General features: G+C 44.3%; 1 protein-coding gene across 4 annotated transcripts in view; it reads right to left on the minus strand.

Annotated features, from left to right (window-relative positions):
- mim (missing-in-metastasis) overlaps positions 1-23,833 on the minus strand; it is a 57,400-nt gene that overhangs the window by 16,435 nt on the left and 17,132 nt on the right. For all 4 annotated transcript variants that reach the window (XM_087343092.1, XM_087343093.1, XM_087343091.1 and 1 more), the window contains exons 4-5: positions 7,147-7,231; positions 2,280-2,371 (exon numbers count right to left, since the gene is read on the minus strand). In XM_087343092.1, the coding sequence (XP_087199218.1) occupies positions 2,280-2,371; positions 7,147-7,231 (177 nt within the window). The remainder of the gene's footprint in view (positions 1-2,279; positions 2,372-7,146; positions 7,232-23,833) is intronic.

Consider the following 23,833-nt stretch of genomic DNA (forward strand, 5'->3'; position numbering starts at 1 on the left):
AGTGCATTTATGTGTTCACCATGATTCTAGAAATAAACATCGAACATTTCCTTAAACAACGTTAAGCAGTCGATCTTTGTAATGGTGAAGTGCTGTGTTTTCTTCGCGGTACGGACTGGATGTTTAAATAGACGAGTTTTAGAAGCGAGGCTACGCGGAAATTTCTAATTGCTGCTTAGTACTCTGAAGAACGTGACTGCGAGTCTTAAAAAGTAAACCCAGGACTGAACACACAAATTCTCAATCCCCTATCGGGGCCTGAATCCCGAATCTCCGGGCCCTAGCTAGCGCGATCTTACTAAGAAATGAAGACGACAGCAAATGAAGAAAAAAGAAGCAGAAAGAGGGCGGAGAAAGACGAAACATATGGACAACAAGTAGCGATGAATAATAGATGCAGAGTTGTGTGCCAGGAGGGTAGGCAACCGATTATACGTATATGTCACGCGTTTGCCCAGGGATTGCCCTCATTTCGCGCCGTCTGTCAAAGAAGATAAAGTAGGACGAACTCCAACCACTTTCTTCCAGCGCTCTCTGAACACTCCCTCTGTCTGTCAAGGACGACAGCAGTTATAACAAAAGAGCAGCGTGTTTTGTAAACGTGCAATTTCCAACACTTCAGTGGCCTTGAAATTCATGCAACAATGACGAATCTATTATCACAAAGCTGTTCACGCTCCGGAGTCCGGAGTTTCAACTTTCTCTGCACTTCGTTTACATTGCAAAACACTTCGGAGTTTGTACATCTTAATATGATTCACACTGTACTGTATGTTATGTATAAACGCTGTTCTGATGATGGAGGCAGCAAGGACTTCTGAAACGTCGGCAAACTTCTAAGAGACTGTAACACGGTGCAACACCCCAATAGACGGGAATCTTCTGTGGATAAGTCGGTTTTTGTAAAATATTCGGAATTCGACTCGAAAGACCGGGCGAGATAAGAGAGCCAGCCAGCTCGATACATAAAACAGATACATTCATTCATTTTATTTGGAGAACAAAGAACTCGGTTGGTAGCACTGCTTCTTGTACATCCCCGTGTTTCGGTTTCCAGCTGCACGCCAACTACGAATGATTCAGACGACGCGAACAAGTAAACAATGTAGCAAGAAACGCGTTGAGTCTACGGCAAAACAAAGGAGGATCGCTCCAATTGCGAGGCTTGCACGAACAGGGTTCGGCTCTCACGTAAGGGAAGACAAACACGTGGGAAACAAAATAAAGCGGGGAAACGCGGAGGACCGGAAACGGAGAAATCGGTCATTCGGTGCATTGAAATCAATTGGCGAGTCACCACTGGCCTTTTCGGGTTAAGCATAAATCGTTTTGCTGTCGGAAGTGTCCTTTTGTATTTCGTGTTTCGTGTGATTCTCAGAATAAACAGCGACTATTTCCTTAAACAGCGTTAACCAGTCGATCTTCGTAATGGTGAAGAGTTGTGTTTTCTTCGCGGTACGGGCCGTATCCTTAAATAATATTTAGACGATCTTCGGCTTCACGGGTTAACCATTCGATCTTTGTAATGGTGAAGTGTTGTGTTTTCTTCGCGGTACGGACTGAATTCTTAAATGTTATTCAGAACTGCCTTCAGTTCCCATTCTATAAGACGTCTGCTGTTGCGAAGTCTTTAGTTACAGATCTCGAACTGTCTGCAAACGCAATCCCGGAGAAAAGCTGGAAAACTCCGGCTGTGGCGTGTCTTAGTCTGCGCTCACAGGACCAGGGTCAACGTCCTAGTGTCATAATAACGAACCCCAAGGTTGAAGCATCCGTCCGCTCGTAAGGAGCTGGGAGGTACATTACCGCGGTCACAAAAGCACGCCACTGAACCCTTCAGTAAATAAATCGATGCGTTCCTCTCACAGTGCATTCTGCCCCCCCCCCCCCCCCCCGCGGTAGGTAACAGAGCTGGTGCATGCAGCACAGTAAATAAAGGAATCAGAAAACCGCGTATAAACTGGCTGCAGACTAATTTGCGGGCGCTGCTAATGAGAGTCTCGCGGCTCAACTCGATTACCTCCCGATTTCAAAATTTTACGCTTCATTCCTCCGGGTTGCACGAGCCATGACTTTTAACGTGACAGGGACAGGACACGACCTATCATACCGCCACAACTCACTGCAGAATCCAACACCGACAGCGCTGGTGTTTCACCCACCTCATAAGTTTGCGCTGTACCAATGTTGGTATCGTGCGTCTACAGTACTGGTTACAGGAAGATTATTAAATTTAAACGACAAAGCGTCGCACTGTTCCCAATTTTGCTACGTCTTACCTTTGGCGTGTTCTTTATCTAGATTCACCACCGATTTCCTCCAGTCTTCCAACTTCTCCTGCAGAGGGACCACCAGACAGTCCATGATGGCACTACAACAAACAACGACACACCTGAGTGGCCTTCAACAGCAAAGAGTTTTAAATCTGGCAAACAATTGAGCTCGCGTTGTGTCTTGAACCATACTGAAAGTCACAAACAGCCGAAACACAACGGTAACTATATGTACCACCTGCTTTAACAACCTCTAACTACATTTTTGTTATATATGTGTTCTGTATGACACCTGCTGTAAACAGCGATTTATTCCTTAAACAGAGTTAACCAGTTGTTCTCTGTAATGGTGAAGTGCAGTGTTTTCTTCGCGGTACGGACTAAATTCTTAAAATATCATTTAGATGGAGCATCGGTTTCAAAGGGCTAAGAAACGTGCTGTATTCTATCTACCACAATCGACTAAGAAAGTCTGCATGTGCTCGACATGCTTTGCCAATTAAACCCACTCCTTGACATTTCACGGGGGAATGCGCTTGAATGACGTTTAAATAACACTTTGGACTTTGTGCTTTGGACTCAGAATCTAAGTGAACGCGTCACGCGCAAAAGCATTCAGACAGAATTCAAGGCACGGGGCGTTACAGCCGAAGAGACTGTGAAGAAGACGCGAGGATGAGGGGCGAAGCCTCTTGAACAGGCTGGAGCCAGTCATCCGTGGCCCCAACCAACCCTCATTTGCCGATGCACTACTCTGAATAAAGTCGGTTTGACTGCGCCTTGCTTCCAACCACAAACATTTGCCTGCCTCTTACTGGACCGACTTCAATCTCTGAGGACAAGAAGTCCAGAGGACTTGCCTCGTGTCTCGTTTAAATATGACGTAACATTTAGTGTACACGCGTTTTTCATTATCAAGTGGCTCCTTTATCAACAAAATTCTAAATAGTATTTAAAATTCAGTCCGTACCTCAAAGAAAACAGGCGTCCTCATGACAACGATGAATTTGTTAAATATGTTTAAAGAAATAATCGCTGTTGACTCTGTAAGCTCATAAATACAATCTGTGAGCAAAATTCAGTCACTGAATATCAAAGCACGTGGTACATAATCCGTACTCATGGCCTTAAAAGGGTTCATTATTACTAATTAACGCAAAAGAGAAGATTCCTTGAGAAGCTGACAGTGTCTCAGGTCATCAATAAATCCCCTGCGGAAATCGACGTTTCGCTACTATGTTCACGACAACCCAGCACTGCTGCCACAGTTACCTAGGCCCTTTAAGATGATTCATAATGTTTTAAAAGGCACTATTTTACGCAGCGGTTAAGCCTATTCAGTATAAAATTATTATAAAACGTGCAAGGTCAGCCGGTCTTCGTGATAACATTCGAATCGACACCCTCCTAAATACAATGTTGACCGCTACAACACGATGATTAGATGCAAAACAGAGAATTGCTGAAGGCGTTCCACCGATTTATAATATCATCTGAAAGTTCGCTAACTGAACTCTTCCTGAAGAAGGCACCTGTCACGACGAAACACCGTAATCTTCGTCGTGCTCTTCCCCTCAGTGACCGACTTTTCCTTCATTCCTTCCTTCCTCTCCCGTTTGTCACATTTTTGTCAAATCATAAATCAAATATCTCTTTTAATCTCTGCTGGTTGCGCAACAGTGTTTGCGTATATTTATCCAGGGGATAAAGAATTGTTTACAGAACCATCAGCTTATGGTGTAATAAGAGAGCGGTTACAAAAACAGATAAGATAAACAGTTTCAAATGATAACAAGTTTCAATTTAATAAGCCTGTAATGTTGCTTTGCTGGGTCAAAATGAATCCGGTCTCTTGGATCAGTTGGTTTGGTCAAATTGCGTTCGGAGAATCCTACATACACTGAACAGTCACTGGAAGTTAAAGTACGTGGTACACATAGTTACCACTCTGCTTCGAGGAGAAGGAGGAGGAGGACAACCCAGTTTCAAAAAGTACTTCGAGGGCAAAGCAACTGATGGGAAAGAAAATTGTAGCCTATTATGAGGTTGGACACCGAACTGAGTAAAACCACGTAACACCAAGCTGCGATTTCAAGTGTTCAAATACAAATCCTGTCTGGCACTTTAATTGATTTCTCCACTTGCAGAGACTTGAGTAAAACCACGTAAAATTCAGTCAGAAAAGATTGTGCCCGACCAAGATTCGAACTGGACACACCCTGTATACTGGTAGTTAACAGAAAGCCAGCGCATACTGTAATCATGACTTAATGACTTCACTGTGATCTCTGGTTGTACGTCAAAACACACGTAATAGAAACAACCTCCCTCCCTCTCTCACTGAGTCACATCTCCCAGAAACCGCCAGATAACTCTTCTTATAATCGGAATGTGTCGATTCACTTCTATTGTTAAGCGACGGTCGCCGTGCTGGGGCGGCAACTTCTCCGGCACGTGCGCGCGGCGTGTTGTCTAAACAGATAGCCGCAGGCAAAGTGTGAAACTCGAGCTGACCTCCTGGGGGGCGTGCTGCATGGATCAGCAGCTTCACGGCACGATAGAGTGGCCAATAATATCACTTGATTCCCGGATCATTTATGGACCATTCACAAACATAATTCTTTTACTAGCTTTAAATTAAAAATAAACTGGAACAAACTTGGAGAAAAGTCATCGTATTTTAAGGTACTAACTGCACTGAAATTAATCTAAACATTTTACAGCAGGCCCTGAATAAAATCGCGAATCTTAAGACAATAGATCTCCATTTATTTATTATTTTTATTTAGTGTTCTGTCTGACGACAGGTCCATATGAACAGGATCCTTCGATCCTTTTCTCGGACTGGGACCTGTTCATATACGTTCTTGGCAGATGATCCAGAAGTGGTTTGCCATTGCCTTCTTCTGTGTGTGAATGGAGTAATTGTTGGAATGCCACGGAGGAAGACTCCGTGTTGCCTAGACCACGGCCTTGCCCAACACAAGTTATAAATTCGGGCACCGCCGGGAATCGAACCCGGGACCCCAGGATTACAAGGCCAGCGTTGTAACCGCCATAAGCTGCACATCTGCTGGGTGGCAGGAGATAGGCGACTGTTTTACCGGCTGATAAAAATATGTTCAGGCGAATAAAGATGTCGAGAAGTGACTAGTGCGTTCTAATGGCACTTTTAATATCTGTTCTCGGAACAACGTGGACTGTGTAGTGGGAGGCCAGGAATTCTCCTGTTGGCAAGGCAACAGCTCAGAACGCGCATGTAACAGGTGTCTTGCTCCTTCGTCCCACGTAACATTACATTCACATTCCACACAGCCGAGCGCAAAATGAACGCATAATGGGGAGGTAGTGTCGGTGCACTCAAATAAACTGAAGGTGACTGACTGTCTTCTGGTATGTTGCGTCGTGTGTGCCGACGTTTCAGAGATACCAGAAGACTAACCTTCATACCAGCGACATGAAAACATGTGAGCGCGTGATAACATACACGTCAAGTGTTCAATAGGGAAGAAATCGGGCAGGAAACATTTATTAAAGAAACTTACTGCGAGCGATAAGGAAGGGAATCTGTGCCAAGGCCAGAGTTGTTAATGACAGACGCCCAGCTGCCTATAAATGGAAGCACTGCTTTCAGCACGGATCAAGTCCAGATTTAGAAGCCCAAAGCCAAAACGTCCTGTCTCTTGATGAAAGCGATGCCAGTTTCCGCGGGACGTCACCACCAGACGCGCGTGTCAAGATTCCCAACCCCCTCGTGGTGGCATCACCGCCTTAGATTGTGCTACTGATAACGTTAAGGGCGCAGCGCTGTACAGACTCGTCCTAGGTAAAAGAAATGAGCGCTTGATTTGCAACAAAGTCCTCCTCTTTAATTCTTCCCCCCGTATTTTGTCACATAACACGATTCTCCTATGGCCTCGGTACTTATGGGACACCTCGTATAACCTGCCAAAAATAATTTTTTTTGCAACTAATATCGAATATACGAAACGTGCCAGAGACAGGGCAGCCAATCAACATGACCAAAAGTCACATAAACGCGGTTTAAAGATGCCGGAGTGCTAAGGGAGAAAATTGGGGGAAAAAGACGTCCCCCCCCCCCGCTGAAGGGGAAGGGCTGTTGAGAGCCCCCGGCGGAGGGTTCGAGAGGCATGTAATGACCAATTTGCATGTAGAACCGACAACGAGAACAACCCCTCGACACCAGCTAGGTGGATGCATGAGGAGAGGACAGGCCTCGAAGACGCTCACACGAGACAGTCCTCATAATGGTGACGTCAGACGTTGTCCTTGTTAAAAATTTAAAGCCCACAGAAAGCTATACTACCACCTGCTTTAACATTCAACAGTTCTGCGTTTTGCCCACGGAATATATTTATGTATTTCGTATGATTCTCAGAATTAACAGCGATTATTTCCTTAAACAACGTTAACCAGTTGATCTTAGTAATGGTGAAGGGTTGTGTTTTCTTCGCGGTACGGACTGGATTCTTAAATATTATGCACGCAGTGCGTGTCTCGTTATAAACAGCGATTATTTCCTTAAACAACGTTAACCAGTTGATCTTAGTAATGGTGAAGCGTGGTGTTTTCTTCGCGGTACGGACTAGATTCTTAAACATTACTTAGATGTGATTCGAGCTTGAAAATGAAATCCAATTGAAATACGTTCGCTGCATATACGATACGCTACATTACACGCGCCTAGGAAAATCGTGTTCTTCCTTCTTCAGGGCCAGTTCTGACAAGACACTCAACAAACAGCATATCGACGAAGGAAGGAGAGGAAGAGATTAAAAAGGGAAGTGACCAAACGGAGAGAGAGGGAGAAACACAAAAACGCGTTGCCCTGCCAACCGGGGCGAATCCTTACCTCGTGAAAGTCTTCATCCTGGCTTCAACAGCCTTGTGACGTAGGCAGATCCTTGTCAATGCTGTTCCAATCTCCTTTGTAGCTCCTGAAACAAAACAAACAAGATCCATGATCAGAATCTTTTTTTTTAAAAAAATCTAATAGTTACTCAGCTATTTAAGAACCCCCCCCCCCCCCCACATATAAAGTTCTCCTTCAAGCCTCCGTCTACCAAGTGGCCTCTTCCCTTTAAGTATCCTTATCAAAATATTGTAAGCATTTCTCGTCTCCTGCATTTCTGCTACAAGCCACGATCTAATTCGCAGGGATCTAAGAGATGAAATTATGAACTGGTCTCATCTCGATCACGATAGAGACCGGTGGCGGGCTCTTGCGGACACGACTAAAACTTGAAATAAAATTCGTGCGTACGAATTTTACATCACATATCAATCATTTTGCACGGTAAAGAGTTTCTGAGGAAAATCGTGGTTAATATTTGTAGTGGGTGCGGAGTAGACTCTGTTATTAGACTGATATGAACTATAAATTAAACCCGCCCGATAACTTTTATTGTTCGTCCCCACTAAAGCGAAGTAAAATTAAGGTGTATTTAGCTTCATCCAACACGAAATATGCTTCTTCACAACACGTTCATTTTTCCACTAACGCTATGAATGCATAGGGGGGAAAAATAGTATCGGAACAACACTGTGACGATCTAGTCCCCCCCCCCCCCCCCGGCCAGATTTTCACTGTGAATTTAAAACCGCGCGCAACTAATGTTTTCCAGTTCAATCGTCCGTTCATTAAGCAAGATGAACCTGACGCAGCCTCCCCACACAAAAGCGTAATGGGGCCGCCATGTGTTGAAAAGCCAGCGCAGAAAGATAAGACTAATTTTAGAGTCGCCATGTAATCGATACGATACATGGTTATTTGCTAAAGGGCTGACTGAACACTGCACAACCGGGGGATGGGGTGGGGTGGGGGGTTCCCTTTCCGATATGAAATCGTCAGACGTCTCAGTCGGCCAATTAGTTTCCGAAACAACACACCACGCAGACATACGATTTAATAAATAACAATTCGAGCAGTTGGTTAATGTCGTTTAAGAAAATTACCACTGTTTATTTTAAAAATAATATGAAAATGTGCGGGGGGGAAGCAGGCTTCTGGATTTTTAAAACAGGCGGTACATATACTTACCACGGAGCTTTAAATGGTTAATATGCATAAATGTTTTAATGTCAGCAACAGAATTTCGCAGGAGATCACTTTTTTTTAACGTGTTCTAAATTTGCCTCATGTAAACTCGCCTTCACTTCGCGGAGTTCACGAGTACAGGGAAATACGATGTCTTGACTACACATTCTTGCGTCTGTGGAAACAGAGAATATGAAAGAAGGGGGGGGGGATGGAGAAAATATCATTAAATGGGAATATAAGTCGGAGACTGAACGCACATTGGATACAACGGAGTCGGAAAGGCGTGAAGGACGACCGGTACGATCGATAATCGCGGAAAACGAAAAGAGGAAAAGTCGATACGAATTCATTCGCGGGGGATTCAGACTGTACCTTGGCATCACGACCCGTGGATCAGGCTACCGGAATGGCCAAAGGGCGGGAGAATTACATCGCACGGTGTTCATGATTTTTTTTTCCCCCATAACCTCAGCCGCGTAAAGAACGCCAAACAAAGACAATCGGGGTCACATCCTTTTTCGACGGCACAGGAAACAGCGGGAGAAAATAATCAGAGACCTCTACAACGAACGAACTGCCTATACGCAAACAAAATACAGGGTGTTCCACGTGAAATTTCGATCGAAACAAAACGTTCACAGTTGCACCTGCTTACAAATCAAATAAAGGGACCTGAATATCTTTCCGTTTAACCATTTTAAGCCCAGTGGTAACTATACATACCACCTGTTTTAATAGTCAGTAACTCTACATTATGCCACTGTGGTCCAGCGGTTAGAACGCTGGCCTTGTAATCCTGGGGTCTCGGGTTCGATTCCCGGCGGTGCCCGAATTTATAACTTGTGTTGGGCAAGGCCGTGGTCTAGGCAACACGGAGTTTTCCTCCGTGGCATCCCAACAATTACTCCATTCACACACAGAAGAAGGCAATGGCAAACCACTTCTGGATCATCTGCCAAGAACGTATATGAACAGGTCCCAGTCCGAGAAGAGAAAAGGATGGAAGGATCCTGTTCATATGGACCTGTCGTCAGACAGGACACTAAATAATAATAATAATAATAATAATAAATAACTCTACATTTGTCCACAGAGTACATGTAGGTGACTCGCATGGCTTTCGGGGCAATCGGCTACGATTTCCTCAAACAGCATCAACCAACTGATCGTTGTCATGGAGACGAGTTGTTTTCTCGTTGATATTGATACTAAAACGTCGCTGGCCCGTTAAATTAACGTGGTTGAGTTTCAAGCAGACAAAAAAAAACGTGTCAATCGACAGTCAAGGCCATGTGATGTGTCATGAGGGCAACATGAGCGGAAAGGATCCCGTTAGCTGCCTCGCAAGTTGTGGTAACTGGACTGTCAATACACGTCAGCCAATGAAACTTCGCCACAGAGGCCAATGCGCGAATCAGACACACTTTTAAGAACAAAAGAAATCTGTACATGTGCATGCTGGCTCTCATTTCTAAAAACGTCTTCTATTAGCACATCTCCATGGCAACGTAAGAAAAATCTTTATATTGCAGAAAGATCACTTCTACGTGTCCACAGATGACTGGAAACATTTCTTCCATGTCTCACAAAGTGAGTCCAAAACAAATAAAATTTGCGCACGCCGTGGAAAATGTTAAGAATACATTTAATTAATAAATTAATGTACTAGAAGACAGAATTATAATATCAAGGTGATTAATAAATTACTTGAAAATATGCCAAAGTACAGACACAAATCAAAATTGCAATGACGAATAAATTAAAATCACAAAAAAGTTCCCTCGCCTTCTCTGGAACCCTGGGACCGATCAAAACAATCATTAAGTTACCAACAAATCTGACATTCCTCGTTCAGGCGGAAAACATCTTCAGTGAGGTACTTACTGGCATTTCAAATGAGCTGAAAAACTTGTTCAACTCATCCCATTAAAGCCCGATAATCAATAACTCAAGATAATTTTCATATTGTTTTCACTGCGTAAACAGCGATTATTTCCTTGAACAGCGTTAACCAGTCGATCTTTGTAATGGTGAAGAGTTGTGTTTTCTTCGCGGTACGGACTGAATCTTTTTAATATCAATTAGACGAGCCACGGCTTCAGGGGTTAACCAGTCGATCTTTGTAATGGTGAAGAGTTGTGTTTTCTTCGCGGTACGGACTGGATCTTTTTAATATCAATTAGACGAGCCACGGCTTCAGGGGTTAACCAGTCGATCTTTGTAATGGTGAAGCGTTGTGTTTTCTTCGCGGTACGGACTGAATCTTTTTAATATCAATTAGACGAGCCACGGCTTCAGGGGTTAACCAGTCGATCTTTGTAATGGTGAAGAGTTGTGTTTTCTTCGCGGTACGGACTGGATCTTTTTAATATCAATTAGACGAGCCACGGCTTCCAAGTGCTGCATAAGACCTGTGCATTGGTGTCACAAAGCCATATTCAGTCGCAGTCGCACGTAAGTACGTCTTGCCACTGCAACTTAACTGGGGGCCGCTAGTGGAGCCAGCATTACGCCATTAAACTTGTTATGTGACCGACTTTGCTTTCTCTCTTCCTGCGTGTCTATCCTCGATCCTTCCATCCGACTGCCAGCGCGTCAGACGAACGCAGTGACTGTCAGAATTAAAATTCACACTCAAATGGCACACAATCACGTGTTAAATGAAATAGCTAAACTCTTCACAGAACCGCGCGCGCCTTGCAACAGCGACAAAATAACCTTTTTGAAACTATGGCACAGTTCCGTGTATCAGAGGCGTAGTCCACGACACCCCTGCAATTTCATCTGTTTCAAAATGTATTTATAATTAAACCAGGCGATTTTGAAACACTTCAGCACAAACTTCAATAACACCAAAACAGCGTATTTGTTGTTTCTGAGGGTCTATACAAAGCCTGCACGGGGTGTGAAGGGAGGGGAGGGGGGGGGGTCAGGCTTGGGCTAAATTTCCTTAACCAGCGTCAACAAGCTGATCTTTGTAATGGTGAAGTGTTGTGTTTTCTTCGCGGTACGGACTGGATAGCTTAGATAAAATTCAGTCGAGTTTCAGCTTTGACGGAGATGATTAATTAAACACGCTGTAAACGCAATTTTTCTGGAAGAGTTGTCGTGTTCATTACACGCGGCATACTTCAGCGCAACAAAGAGCTCGAGAGATCTGCAAACAATTACGTGTATCGCATGAAGCGACCGTCGGAAGCAGACATCTAGAGCAAGGACTCACAACGCTTGCTTTCCGCTGTCCTTCGCTCTGGTAATTACCAGACTAATCAGCACCTGTGCCGCTAAACCGCGATTATTTATTCGTAACATCGCTCCAGGTTGGAAGGAGTCTGGCCTGACAATCGGATTTTTACGATTTTTTCCCCAGTCTCTCCAGGTAAATGTTGGGACAGTACCTTGAAGCAGCCAACAACATGTTCCTTCCAAATCCCTACAAGATCGCCAATTACAATCGACCTACTTCATTCGACACCTTATAACGCCTGAACAAGTCGAGTTGTTATTTAACGACACTGTACTAAATGCAGAGGTCATTTAAAATGTTGAAATGATTTATTATGCGTTCTATATCTTTCGCTTATTTCTCTTTTAAGTTTCAATGCTACTGAACTAGCAGGTGGTATATTAATTATATTAAATTGTGAAAGGCAGACCAGTTTAAAATCACTGACAGCACAACCAACAAACAAACCCACATCAAATGTTGGTCCCAAAACAGGACTTAAGCACAGATGGAAATTACAAAATACTTAAAAAGATATCTCGTGATTCCTGAGCACAAACTCACGTCAGAGAAATGCAACGTGGGCAGGTGAGGGCTCAGTAAGAGGAGAGAATTTCTTTACTAGTCGAGAAAGTACGAAACTTTTCAAGGCAAACCATTCGCGACGCAGTTTGTTAAACACGAAACATTACTTTGCTACTTGGCGGGCAAAATTACACTTTTAGGAATCCGATCGAGATGGAATGGAAGAAGAACTGGAAGGAGGGAAGGGGGCACGTTTCGCGAAGACTAGCGGACAATCCGTCACAGCTGGCAGGGCGGTCTAACAGCGCCCAGATGCATAAGACACCCATTAATTTCTACTGATAATTAAGGAAAAACAGACAGCGGACAATCCGTTATAAGAGAGTCCGACTTTGGCTTTTCTCAGCGCCAAGCAACAAATAACAGCCGCTTCTCCGACATTCTCCATCGACTCCCTTATACAGGATGTTCCGTTTAAGGCGCAACTCTGAGTACAGCGATATCTGTAAGTTTTGGTGACATCCATACATAACAAACTCGCTTTCATTTGCTAAGAAGAACTTCCAAAACGACTTAGCAGCAGATGCTGGAAGCGTCCACCACTTTCTCGAAGACAAACTTCTGTCATTTGTAGTGTGTTTCGCGGGACTTTGCGAAGTGTTCCTGGGTCAGAGTTGACAGCAGCGTATTCAACACAGTGTTTCACGAACAGCAGCAGGCGATTTCGAACGCGAAGTAATGTTCAGGATTGAACACACGTTCTGCTCGTCATTACACCATGTGCCGTGAGCAGCGACCTAGCAATCAGAATGACCTTGAATAAGGGCAATAAATGAGATATAGAACACGTATGTTCGAGAGGACACCGAATAGATGGACTTAACAAGTCAGCCAAAGCACAGATGCGTCTGGCTTGTATCCGGTTTGAGTCCTGGCAGAACACTGGCTCTCGTAATTGTTGCTTTAATAGTCTTGCTCAATTCTCAGTCAAAATTCTTGAAGCACACCAAGCCCTGTTTCTCCGCGATTAAATAAAGCCATACTTCCGTCGCTTTCAACAACAAATACGATCATCAGTTGATAACTCGTCCTTAAATGTCCTATGAATCAACCAAGCTGTGGGTTACAAGGCATAAAATGAGAGTTACAGAAGATCTGTTGTTTCTTTGTTGTCATGCAAATTTTTAATGACGCCTTATCGACACACAGATTATATATAAAGCCTCATGGACATTTTTGAAAGGTAGCGATCGTGGCCTATTTAATGTACCGTCCCAATATTCGCTCGGAAGAACTGAGGAAACACATGAAAAAGTGTATGATCCGAGGATGAGGCCGGAAATTGCCCATTCCGGGGAGTTTCAACCACTCCACAGCAATCCATCCCACCAAGAAGGTTAAAAACTGTGCCAAACATTTCTCCAGGCACTTACATTAACAAAACAAAGACGGAATTAAAGTAGGCCATATCGATGGCACAGCAGCCCCTAGCTGGAAACAACCGCAATGCGCATCACTCCCCAAGCCGCTCCGAGTCTCTGGGACCCCACAGAGAAACAAAACACCAACGCACGGCGCCACAATCCAGGGAAATAGCACAACTTGGAGAAAACAAGGCGGTAAGTGCGATTTAAACCTTTCAAGCCGAATATTTAAGAATCCAGCCCGTACCGCGAAGAAAACACCACACTTCACCATTACAAAGATCGACTGGTTAACCCCTGAAGCTGTGGCTCGTCTAATTGATATTAAAAAGATCCAGTCCGTACCGCGAAGAAAACACAACTCTTCACCATTACAAAGATCGACTGGTTAACCCCTGAAGCTGTGGCTCGTCTAATTGATATTAAAAAGATCCAGTCCGTACCGCGAAGAAAACACAACTCTTCACCATTACAAAGATCGACTGGTTAACCCCTGAAGCCGTGGCTCGTCTAATTGATATTAAAAAGATCCAGTCCGTACCGCGAAGAAAACACAACTCTTCACCATTACAAAGATCGACTGGTTAACCCCTGAAGCCGTGGCTCGTCGGCGGTGATCTTCAGTATTTAGCCTTGAAGATGGAAGTCGTATATTCCTCCGAAACGTCGGTACCTACTTACAAAATCTACACGGCGTTATTACCCAGAAGACCAATATCGACAAACTCAATGGCACCAAGATGACCGGAAATTTTTTTTAACTCGTCTTAATTTCGTTATGAAGCAATGGCTAAACGCGAAAAACAATATAAAACAGTTCAGCCAACATTGATAGATGAAACCGGGGTGGGCAGAGGGCCACGCCCCGTAATTAAACAGTGATCTCCATAAATTTCAGAAACTGGAAGCTTTTAAAAGAAGCCTTAAACGTAACCTCACAAAAAGGAGTGGAAACCTTGTTAGACCAGACGTGTTTATAAACCGGCTTCTTATTCTTACATTAGCGTGGGGATAATTACTGGCGTAATAACACGCCGGAAAACATCCAAGAATCCAGCAAATTTCATCTGCCGCCGACTGGTCCACAGACACAAGTAAAGTAAAACCGACTTATAACAGTAAGTCTACTTAGGTGAAATACATTTTCGACGTATAACTACGTATTGACGACAGACGAACTAAGTCGTCGCCTTTATACATGCCTGAACATTTGAAAGCGCACACGAAACGTCCAACCATTTAAACACATCAACAGCAAACAAAAGCAAAATTTCGCGGATGTCGGCGAGTGACAAAGCAATGCACAGTGCGTAAACTCTCCTGCCTCTACTTCGTAAAGTCCCTGGGTTCGTTTCCCGACGCAGAAATCGAGTTATTCGTCTTTACATGTCATTCATAAAAACAACCGTATTTTTATAAATGCACGATGAACGCGCCAAAATTCTGCCAACTCCAAAGCAGAGGTCCCTGGGAGCGAGATTTGAACCGCGGGCCTCCTGAATACGAAGCAGGGGTATCAAATATTGACTGATATCAAACATACTCAATTTTTTGTTTCTCGTCTTGATTTAATCGCTCTAAAAAAAATACAGAGTAGAAATTTGAGAGCCCCTCTCACCTCAGTGTCTCATTCGTCCCGAAACAGAGACTCTGACCATTAAGATCGAGATGTGACAAAGCGAGACGCAGGTGATTTACAGCTTCCTGGAGTGCACACAGGCTTTAAACCACAGAAACAAACACAGCATCAAATTCTGTTTCAAAACATGGCCACGATGCGTGTTATACTTCCGGTAGTTTATACGACGTTTAAGTAAGTTCACGCGTCTTCCGGCCCTCCGGGACGTCCAACAGCCTCTGGTACGACGCTAGAAAACGGTTTATCTTGCATTTAAGTTGTTCTTGTGGAAAACAAACAGTAACAGAGCGAAACTGTATTTAAGGCTTCACACATACGACGTAAATCTTCGCAAAAGTTCACTTGCCGTTCTGGCAAAAGCACCTCCGAAACGTCGGTAAACATCTACCAAGACTACAACATCCCAGAAGACTTTCATCCACATACCCGCCGCCATGTGAACCTCAAATCTCATAACACAAATCTACCAACCTAAGCTCAGAAAATACACTGAGCCATTAATATCGCAGTACGCTTAAAAAGTCGCGAGTGGACACGGGTATTTCTGGGGTCCTGACTCTAGGAAGACGTCTTCATCAAAATTACATAGACAAATCGTGTGAAGTGGGCCTCTTCTCACGGCATGGCAAGTCCCCGAATTTGACAGGAGAGGCGAAGGCCTCCAGAGATGGACGGTGGCTGTGAAGATTCAACGAGCAGCCCGGTGACACCCGATAAGGGGTGGTCATCCAGCTTAGATCTGAGCATGTTATAATAAATGACCGTAAATAAATATTACACATCAAACAGGGCCTGTGATGGGGATTCCTCGCTCGTTCCTTTAACGACGATTAATCATCTTGTGCCGTCAATGACAAGTACGTTGAAGGTTAGGTTTCGTGGTCTGTTTCAAGGTAAAGGCATTCGTGTGGAACGACTAAGAAAGACCACGATGCACCTAAGAGAGGACAGCCTGTCCAAGGGGTGAGGAGACCTCCAGAAGCAGAAGACTTCGTTCGTCATCAGGCTCTGAGGAGATGGAGTACACTGATCTCACGAATTTCATATCTGGGAATTTCTGATAGGCTGAGCGACTGTCAGCTTGAAGGCAGACTCCATAACCCACCCCCCTCTCCCCGTGCACCAGATACTTATTTTCCGCACAAGATTCAAAAGCGTCGAACGCGCAGAAGGCCCACCCCGTTCTCTTAAGAAAACAACGGAACGAGGTGACTCGCACAAAGAAACCGGTCGTCACACTTTGTTACGCGCGATGGGACAACGGTGCTGACCGGACGGACGCCGACGTTAGGAAGTACTCTGGCAATCAAATTTCTTGCCTTTGTGAAAATCCATCACCGTCTTCACAAAATGTCACACGACTGCATCCACTTTAAACCAGGAACATGGCCGTCTTCTGAACTGCAGCGCCGTGTAGTCTGGTTACGTGTTTTCCCACGTTTCAGATGTCCTTTCTTGAACCCATCATAGCCCTGATGATGGAGGCAGCAAGAGTAAACATCTACCAGACTACAAGGCACAACAACCCTGAAGACAGACATCTTCGTTCTCACCATCGAGACAACCTCAAATCCTACCAGCTGGAACCAGTTCATACCTCCATGCCCCACTTACCTATTTCATCTGCTAGTGCGTGTATTATTAGAGATGACACGCATACAATTACAAGCCTCCTTCCAGTACCCTGATCTGAATGCACGACTTCATAACCACGCTCAATTCACCTTTCCCACATCTCCTTGCCGGTTTAGGATTCAAGACGCTCAGGGCAGCAGCTTCAGAACTGACGAAAACTACGCCTACATCCCGACACTGACCAGTGGCCACGTATGCAACCGGCATCACAGAATGGTGTCGTTCAATAATCCTACTTCTGGCCACATGACCACTCGTTTTGGTCGGAATATAACACACAATTTCGTCACGCCGAGGTAACTCGCCCGTCGCCTATCTCAAAGGGAGAGCCTCCTCATGCCCGGTCACCGGGAAACCCCTGACGTGGCCATGATGATACAATTCGCACGGTCCTTAACCCTTCGAAGCACTAAGCTCGTCCACACGATACTTACAAACAAGGCAACACGAACAGTGTCATTTATTGACTCGATGAGCGACTATTAGCTTATAAAGAAGAGGCCTGTTCCATGGAATGTCTTAGTCGCATACCATACTCACCACCAAGAAATCTCATTGTATTAAAAATTGTTATCAGTAGCTTTCAGCACATATTTCACGGCGTAAGTGTTAAGTACCACTGACCGGATGACACAGCGCGTTCTCTGATACGACACATGAATCATTTCCACAGCCTTCTTGATATCGAATCCACGAATTCTCAGAACGCCTAATCGGAAAGACAAAAAAATTCCACGGAGAGGCAAGGAACCCTCTTGTTGGCACACGGCCCCTTCTCCTTCCTCTCGGACACGGAAGTTCGGCACGATCGATCTGCACTGGAAGTCACGTGACCAGGCCCCCTGTTCCTTCCCGATATATTATTGGGGTAGGCCAGGGCGGTATTAGTAGGATGCGGTCCGGTGGAGGGGGGGGGGTCGAGGTGGCGGTATGATTCACCCCAATTCGACGTCCCTTGCACAACCACCGCGCACATAAGAACTGGATCCACCGATTATGGCCGCTGACCTTGTAGGGAGTGCCCAGTATGCGGACCACTCAATGAAGGAAGGAAGGAGTTTCCGTCGGTCAGTACAGTCTGTGCTGTGTTAACAACATGCCACCTGTTCGTTGCAATCTCCTTTCTGGTCACTGATAACGCCTCGTATCACAACACTCGGACAGACAAACCACCGACGTCTTAATCAAAGAAGGACGAAATGAAAGCCTGGATATTGGAAATAAACATCTCATTTTGTGACGTGTTGAAAGCTCAACTGTACGACTGAATCAAATTAAATAAGTCAAAGCACAAATATTATGTGATTGATCAGATTTTAGCAGACAAAGAACGTCCTGTGCTGAGACTTCCGCCGTACCATCCCGATTTAAACCCCAATGAACTTATTAGGGCAGATATAAAAAATAGGTTGCAAGCAAGAATACAACATTTAAAATTAAGGACATCGAGCATCTGTGTCGAAGAGATTTCTGGCCACATCTCGTCACTCCGTTACAGTATATCACGCTTAATAACGCTTTGTCACGCTTAGGCACGCGTCGTCACGTTTCAGGGCGCTTACGTTATGTTACGTACGGCTCGGTTAATTTTTGCTACTTTGCAATGCGTTAGATGAAGTTACGACAGGTTAGGTTAGGATAGATTGGGTTAGGTTAGGTTAAGTTAGGTTGGGTTAGGTTGGGTTAGGTTAAGTTAGGTTAGGTTAGGTTGGGTTAGGTTAGGTTGGGTTAGGTTAGGTTGGGTTGGATTAGGTTAGGTTAGGTTGGGTTAGGTTGGGTTAGGTTGGGTTAGGTTAGGTTGGGTTGGATTAGGTTAGGTTAGGTTAAGTTCGTTCAGTGAATTTTGTTAGGTTATGTGACGTTATGACACTTATGGCCACAATTCATCACGCCTAGTCACGCTTTGCCACGCTTAGATAAACTTTTCAAATCCTCGTCGTATTTTATCTGTTATGGTGACCTCTCGTCACGCCTTCACAGCAGATCACGCATAGTCACGCTTGGTCACGCTTTGTAAATCTTCGTCACGTTTCGACACACATGTTGATCCCTTGTCACGAGGTCAAAGCAGGTCCCGTCTAGACACGCCTTGTCACGCTTACGTTGTTACGTACGGGTCGGTTAATTTTTGCTAAACCCCCCCCCCCCAATGTTCTCTCTGTTTTCCTCTTCTGCTAACCTTCCTACCTCTCTCGCTCCTTTTTCGGCTAAAGAGGTTTAACTAAGTAACAAACAGGTGCTGTGAGTTCCCCCGTACGTAATCTTTCTCGCTCCCTCCCACTCAGCTTTGCGGGGTCTCCTTTCAGCATCCAACAGGTAGGCGCAATGAAATCCCCTGATGTATGCAAACCGCATGGTTACCACCAAAACCACAGGAAAATTCAATCCGGCGCGATTCCTGGTTCTCAAGACGAGCATTAACAAGGCTTGTCTTCTGGGATATTGCAGCGTTATGTCTCGTAGAAATTGGTCGACGTTTCAGAGGTACTTACCGCCTCCATCATCAGGGCGATATCCACAATTGAAACGTCATCCAATTTGCAGGATATCGCCTTCGCTCAAATCTGTCCACAGCGATCGAACACGCGCCTTTACTCACATAAAACGACTTACGCCATGCACTTCAATCAGTGAAGCTGGAAATTCGCTTCGTATCTCGATGTATTAGAGTATCAAAAGAAGGCGGCCATTTTAAATACATCAAATAAAAAATTGTGGGAATATTTTGCATCCGCGTGTAAAGATATCTGACAGCAATTATATTGAGTGCTAAATCGTTAGAAAAAAGCACTTGTATGCGTGTTCATTTAAAGTGTGTCCTGGATTTTGCACCACGCTGTACGTAAGATAAAATGGCATTGGTACGAATTCTATATTTAGCGTTCCGTTTGATAAAAAACTAGTAGACCACAGGAACTAGGCAAATGCTAGCATGTACAGGGGCAGACTGAAACACACACAATGCTTTGCATGCATTTATGTACAATCATTAATTTACGATCAGAGTACGACGACTGATGGGAAGAAACTCTTTTGAGCTCTAGCATGAACTCTGCAAATATCACAGAAAGTACAACATTCATAAAATCCCCTTATAAAGCATTTAGAGTGCATATAAAATGTTATAAAGTCATAAAGATAATTTACACACACCCTGTATCAAATTCTGAAGACGTTTTCAAGGCGGATAAGATTCCTGCGACACGCACAAATTACTGAAGTAGAAACGGCTAAGATTGGTTGGACATGCAGCTCGGAGGATGCAAGGATAAATAGATTCGCCTGACAGACGCATCAATTAGGAGCCTGGGTGCGGACAGAGGATAATTTTGCGGGTCAACCAATGAGACCACGGAAGGACGAAACCTGTAGGCGATGTGGAAGACTACACCAGAAACTGATGACTTCGACACCACTGTCACTGAAACTGGGTTCCTTGATTCGCTACAGATAGTAAGCAGTCCGTTGGCATCCCACATCGATTACGACACTCGACAAGAATTTGATGATTAATTGATTAAATATGTGATAAGCTTGCTTTACCATCTTTTCCTTTAATCTATTTCTTAAATGGCAACGGAAGTTTACGCCGCGTCCCCTCAATCACCACTGAAAACATTAAAATTAAATATTCACGGTTGTCGAAGAAAGCTTTTGACAAAAGCTGTCGCAGACCGCAATGAAGAAGACGCGTTGTCGACAAGAACAGCCCTCGAACAAAACGAACTGTATGCTCACTTCAAAATAAGTGACGCCGTCCTCTCACTGTCGACAGAAACTCTTTTCTTCTCTTCTACGCAATTGACAATCGCGAAGGTATTGTCCAGACGACGACTCTAGACAATGAATATTACACTCGAGGGCCACGTTGTGGTTTCGAGAATAAGAATAAAGTGCTACTGCCGTTGTCAGTTTCCAGACAAAACGCCCGCACAAACATAACGAGTTCACATATATATATATATATCGCTTAGATTAAACTCTTTCGTAAATTATGGTTAACGCTGTCGCACGAAGAAATGGAAAGTAAGAATTATCGGTTCTTTACTGAACATCCGTTTCTGTGTTTTGCGGAGACAGGACTACCTGGGAGGAAGGTGTCGTAGTCAAATTCCGGCAACATCAAACTCATCTCCAGGAGGACGCCTTAGCGTCTCTCGTGGGATAAACACGCCGGATTATTACGACCGTGTGAATGATTCAAGCCTCCCCGGATACAAAGCACTGTCGTTCCATAACCACCATTAACTCACCATCACACGCCCGGTGCAATCAAATGTGATGGCTTCCTGCAGATACATTATCATCACGCGAGTTAAGACAAAAGGCAGTTGGCTTCCTGTACAGTCACACAGCGCCAAACGCCTTGTTGGCCGGTCATCTAAACTTTAAAGACGGCCCAGACACTTCCTGCGTGCCACAGAGTATAAAACCCAAAGCGGTGTTTCGCCTGTGGGTCGTACCATCGAACCAGACAGCTGTATCAAACCTGAGGTTATCACAGCGGTAAAGATGTTGTTGACCTTTTGGGTTCGGGTGGATATGCTGCCTCAATCTTCAGGACTGGTTAGGAAAACGGCAAATCATTGAGGAAATGAAGATATCCGTCTTCTGGGTTGTTGCGCTGTGTAGTCTGGTCGATGTTAACCAACGTTTCAGAGGTCATACTGCCTCCGTCATCACGGCGATGAGTATGTAGATTTCTGTCTTCTGGGTTGTTGCGCTGTGTAGTCTGGTCGATGTTAACCAACGTTTCAGAGGTCATACTGCCTCCGTCATCGCCCTGATGACGGAGGCAGTATGACCTCTGAAACGTTGGTTAACATCGACCAGACTACACAGCGCAACAACCCAGAAGACAGAAATCTTCATACTCTGATGACGGAGGCAGTATGACCTCTGAAACGTTGGTCAACATCGACCAGACTACACAGCGCAACAACCCAGAAGACAGAAATCTTCATACTCTGATGACGGAGGCAGTATGACCTCTGAAACGTTGGTCAACATCGACCAGACTACACAGCGCAACAACCCAGAAGACAGAAATCTTCATACTCTGATGACGGAGGCAGTATGACCTCTGAAACGTTGGTAAACATCGACCAGACTACACAGCGCAACAACCCAGAAGACAGAAATCTTCATACTCTGATAACCTCCGAAACGTTGGTAAACATCGACCAGACTACACGGCGCAACAACCCAGAAGACAGAAATCTTCATACTCACCGCTGTGAGAACCTCAAGTCTTGAGGAAATGGCCAACTAAAGCCGAGGAATAAGGAGAAGACGGTTTGGACCAATATTTTGACAATTTGTTGCCTCTCTCTCTCTCTCTCTCCTACGTCCAGTTATTTTCCCTTGTACTGCGCTCCTACACCAGAGCGAGAGACCAAGGTTTACACCCATACAAAATAACAGTTGTGTGTATAATCTTCAAGTCTGCAAACTGAACACAGGAAGAAGGTGGAACAAGGGAGGACAAGATGACCCCATGGCCAATCAGAACACAGAAATGCAGAAGCCAAAAGGCCCTTCCGTGGGACATGTAGTTACACGGAGCTCCTGTTGTAATCAGGAAACCGTCATAACACTTCTTGGAAACGGTTACTGTGCCACTGAAATATCTGCTGTTATCTGCTACCTAAGAAGATAAGACACGTAACAACACACAGCGGGCTTGCCAGGCGCCAGACAAATCTGATCTACTTTTTCCATTTTTTAAACGGAGCTGTAAACACCTTTTTTTCTGGAGCAATGTCCTGGAATGAATAAATAAAACCACGAAGTAATCAGAAACACGAAAATCGAACGGGAGACCGCGAAGTACGAAGGAGGAATTGGTTGCCACATTAGTTTCGTGGAGTGTACAAGAGGACGGTCATTACGAATGAAAGCCAAGTGGGTTCAACTTCCTCCATTACATATGCAGATTGCACACAAGCGACGATGGTATTTTGACAGACAGTTCGGGGGAGAACGCCACGAGGTCCTCGTATCGATTACCGAAATTGAAGGCGAAAATTGTAGGCGCATTGCGAACTGTGAACCTGGAGACGCTTTGGGGGCGTTTGTGACTCGACCTGGCCAATGCCGGATCTTAATTAGAGATTTCCATGGTAACGCACAACTCATATTCCTGAGAAGCAGCCAGGAACAGTACGATTAACTGTAGACAGATAACGGGAAACTTCTCTCTCTCTGATCTTCTGAGATGCCTACCAAATAAAATCAGATTAAAAAGGAATGCTTCTTGGTGAGATAACTCGTGCGAGTAATATCCTCGATTTTCGGAATAGTGAAGACGTTCTTTCGCGCTTTCATTCTGTAGAAATCTCAAAAGTGGATATTTTGATTCAGACAAGCGGACTCATAGGACTTCAACGTTCTTGAGTTCACGAATGTCGGACATTGATACCGGAAAAGATAAACTTTAATTATTTTCTGCAACAAAATGCAATCCCCAATTTCGATAAGTTACAATGAAAATAAAATATTTTATACAGCAGTTGTACGAAATTTATCGAATTGTTTGTTAATTACATTATTTTTAAAAAATCAAGATAGTTTCTCATTCTTATCTGCATTTTAAACAGTGTAGCTTATACTCTCTGAAGCCAAATTAAAGCCCGGAGCTCGTTTGAAGAACATTTAAAGAATCCGGTCCGTACCGCGAAGAAAACACGACACTTCACCATTACAGAGATCAGCTGGTTAACCTTTTGAAGTCAAAGCTCGTCTAAATATTACGTATTTAAGAATTCAGTTCGTACCGCGAAGAAAACACGACACTTCACCATTACTAAGATCAACTGGTTGACGCTGTTTAAGGAAATAATCGCTGTTTATTCTGAGAATCATACGAAATACATAAATGAAACACGATGATTTGCTTATTGTTAAATCAGGTGGTAGATACTGTTACCATTCGATGTCGAAGGATTAAATAACACAAACATCAATGAATCGGAATGGTCGGTGTGCCACGAAGCCTTTCTGCACGTGGTAGAGAGGAGAAAAGTCTACGTCAAAACAATATCGCAGACA

This window comes from Zootermopsis nevadensis, unplaced genomic scaffold, assembly GCF_977971745.1.
Source record: "Zootermopsis nevadensis isolate Lab colony 2312 unplaced genomic scaffold, Znev_1.0 Znev_ptg000004l, whole genome shotgun sequence".
Taxonomy (NCBI): Eukaryota; Metazoa; Arthropoda; class Insecta; order Blattodea; family Termopsidae; genus Zootermopsis; species Zootermopsis nevadensis.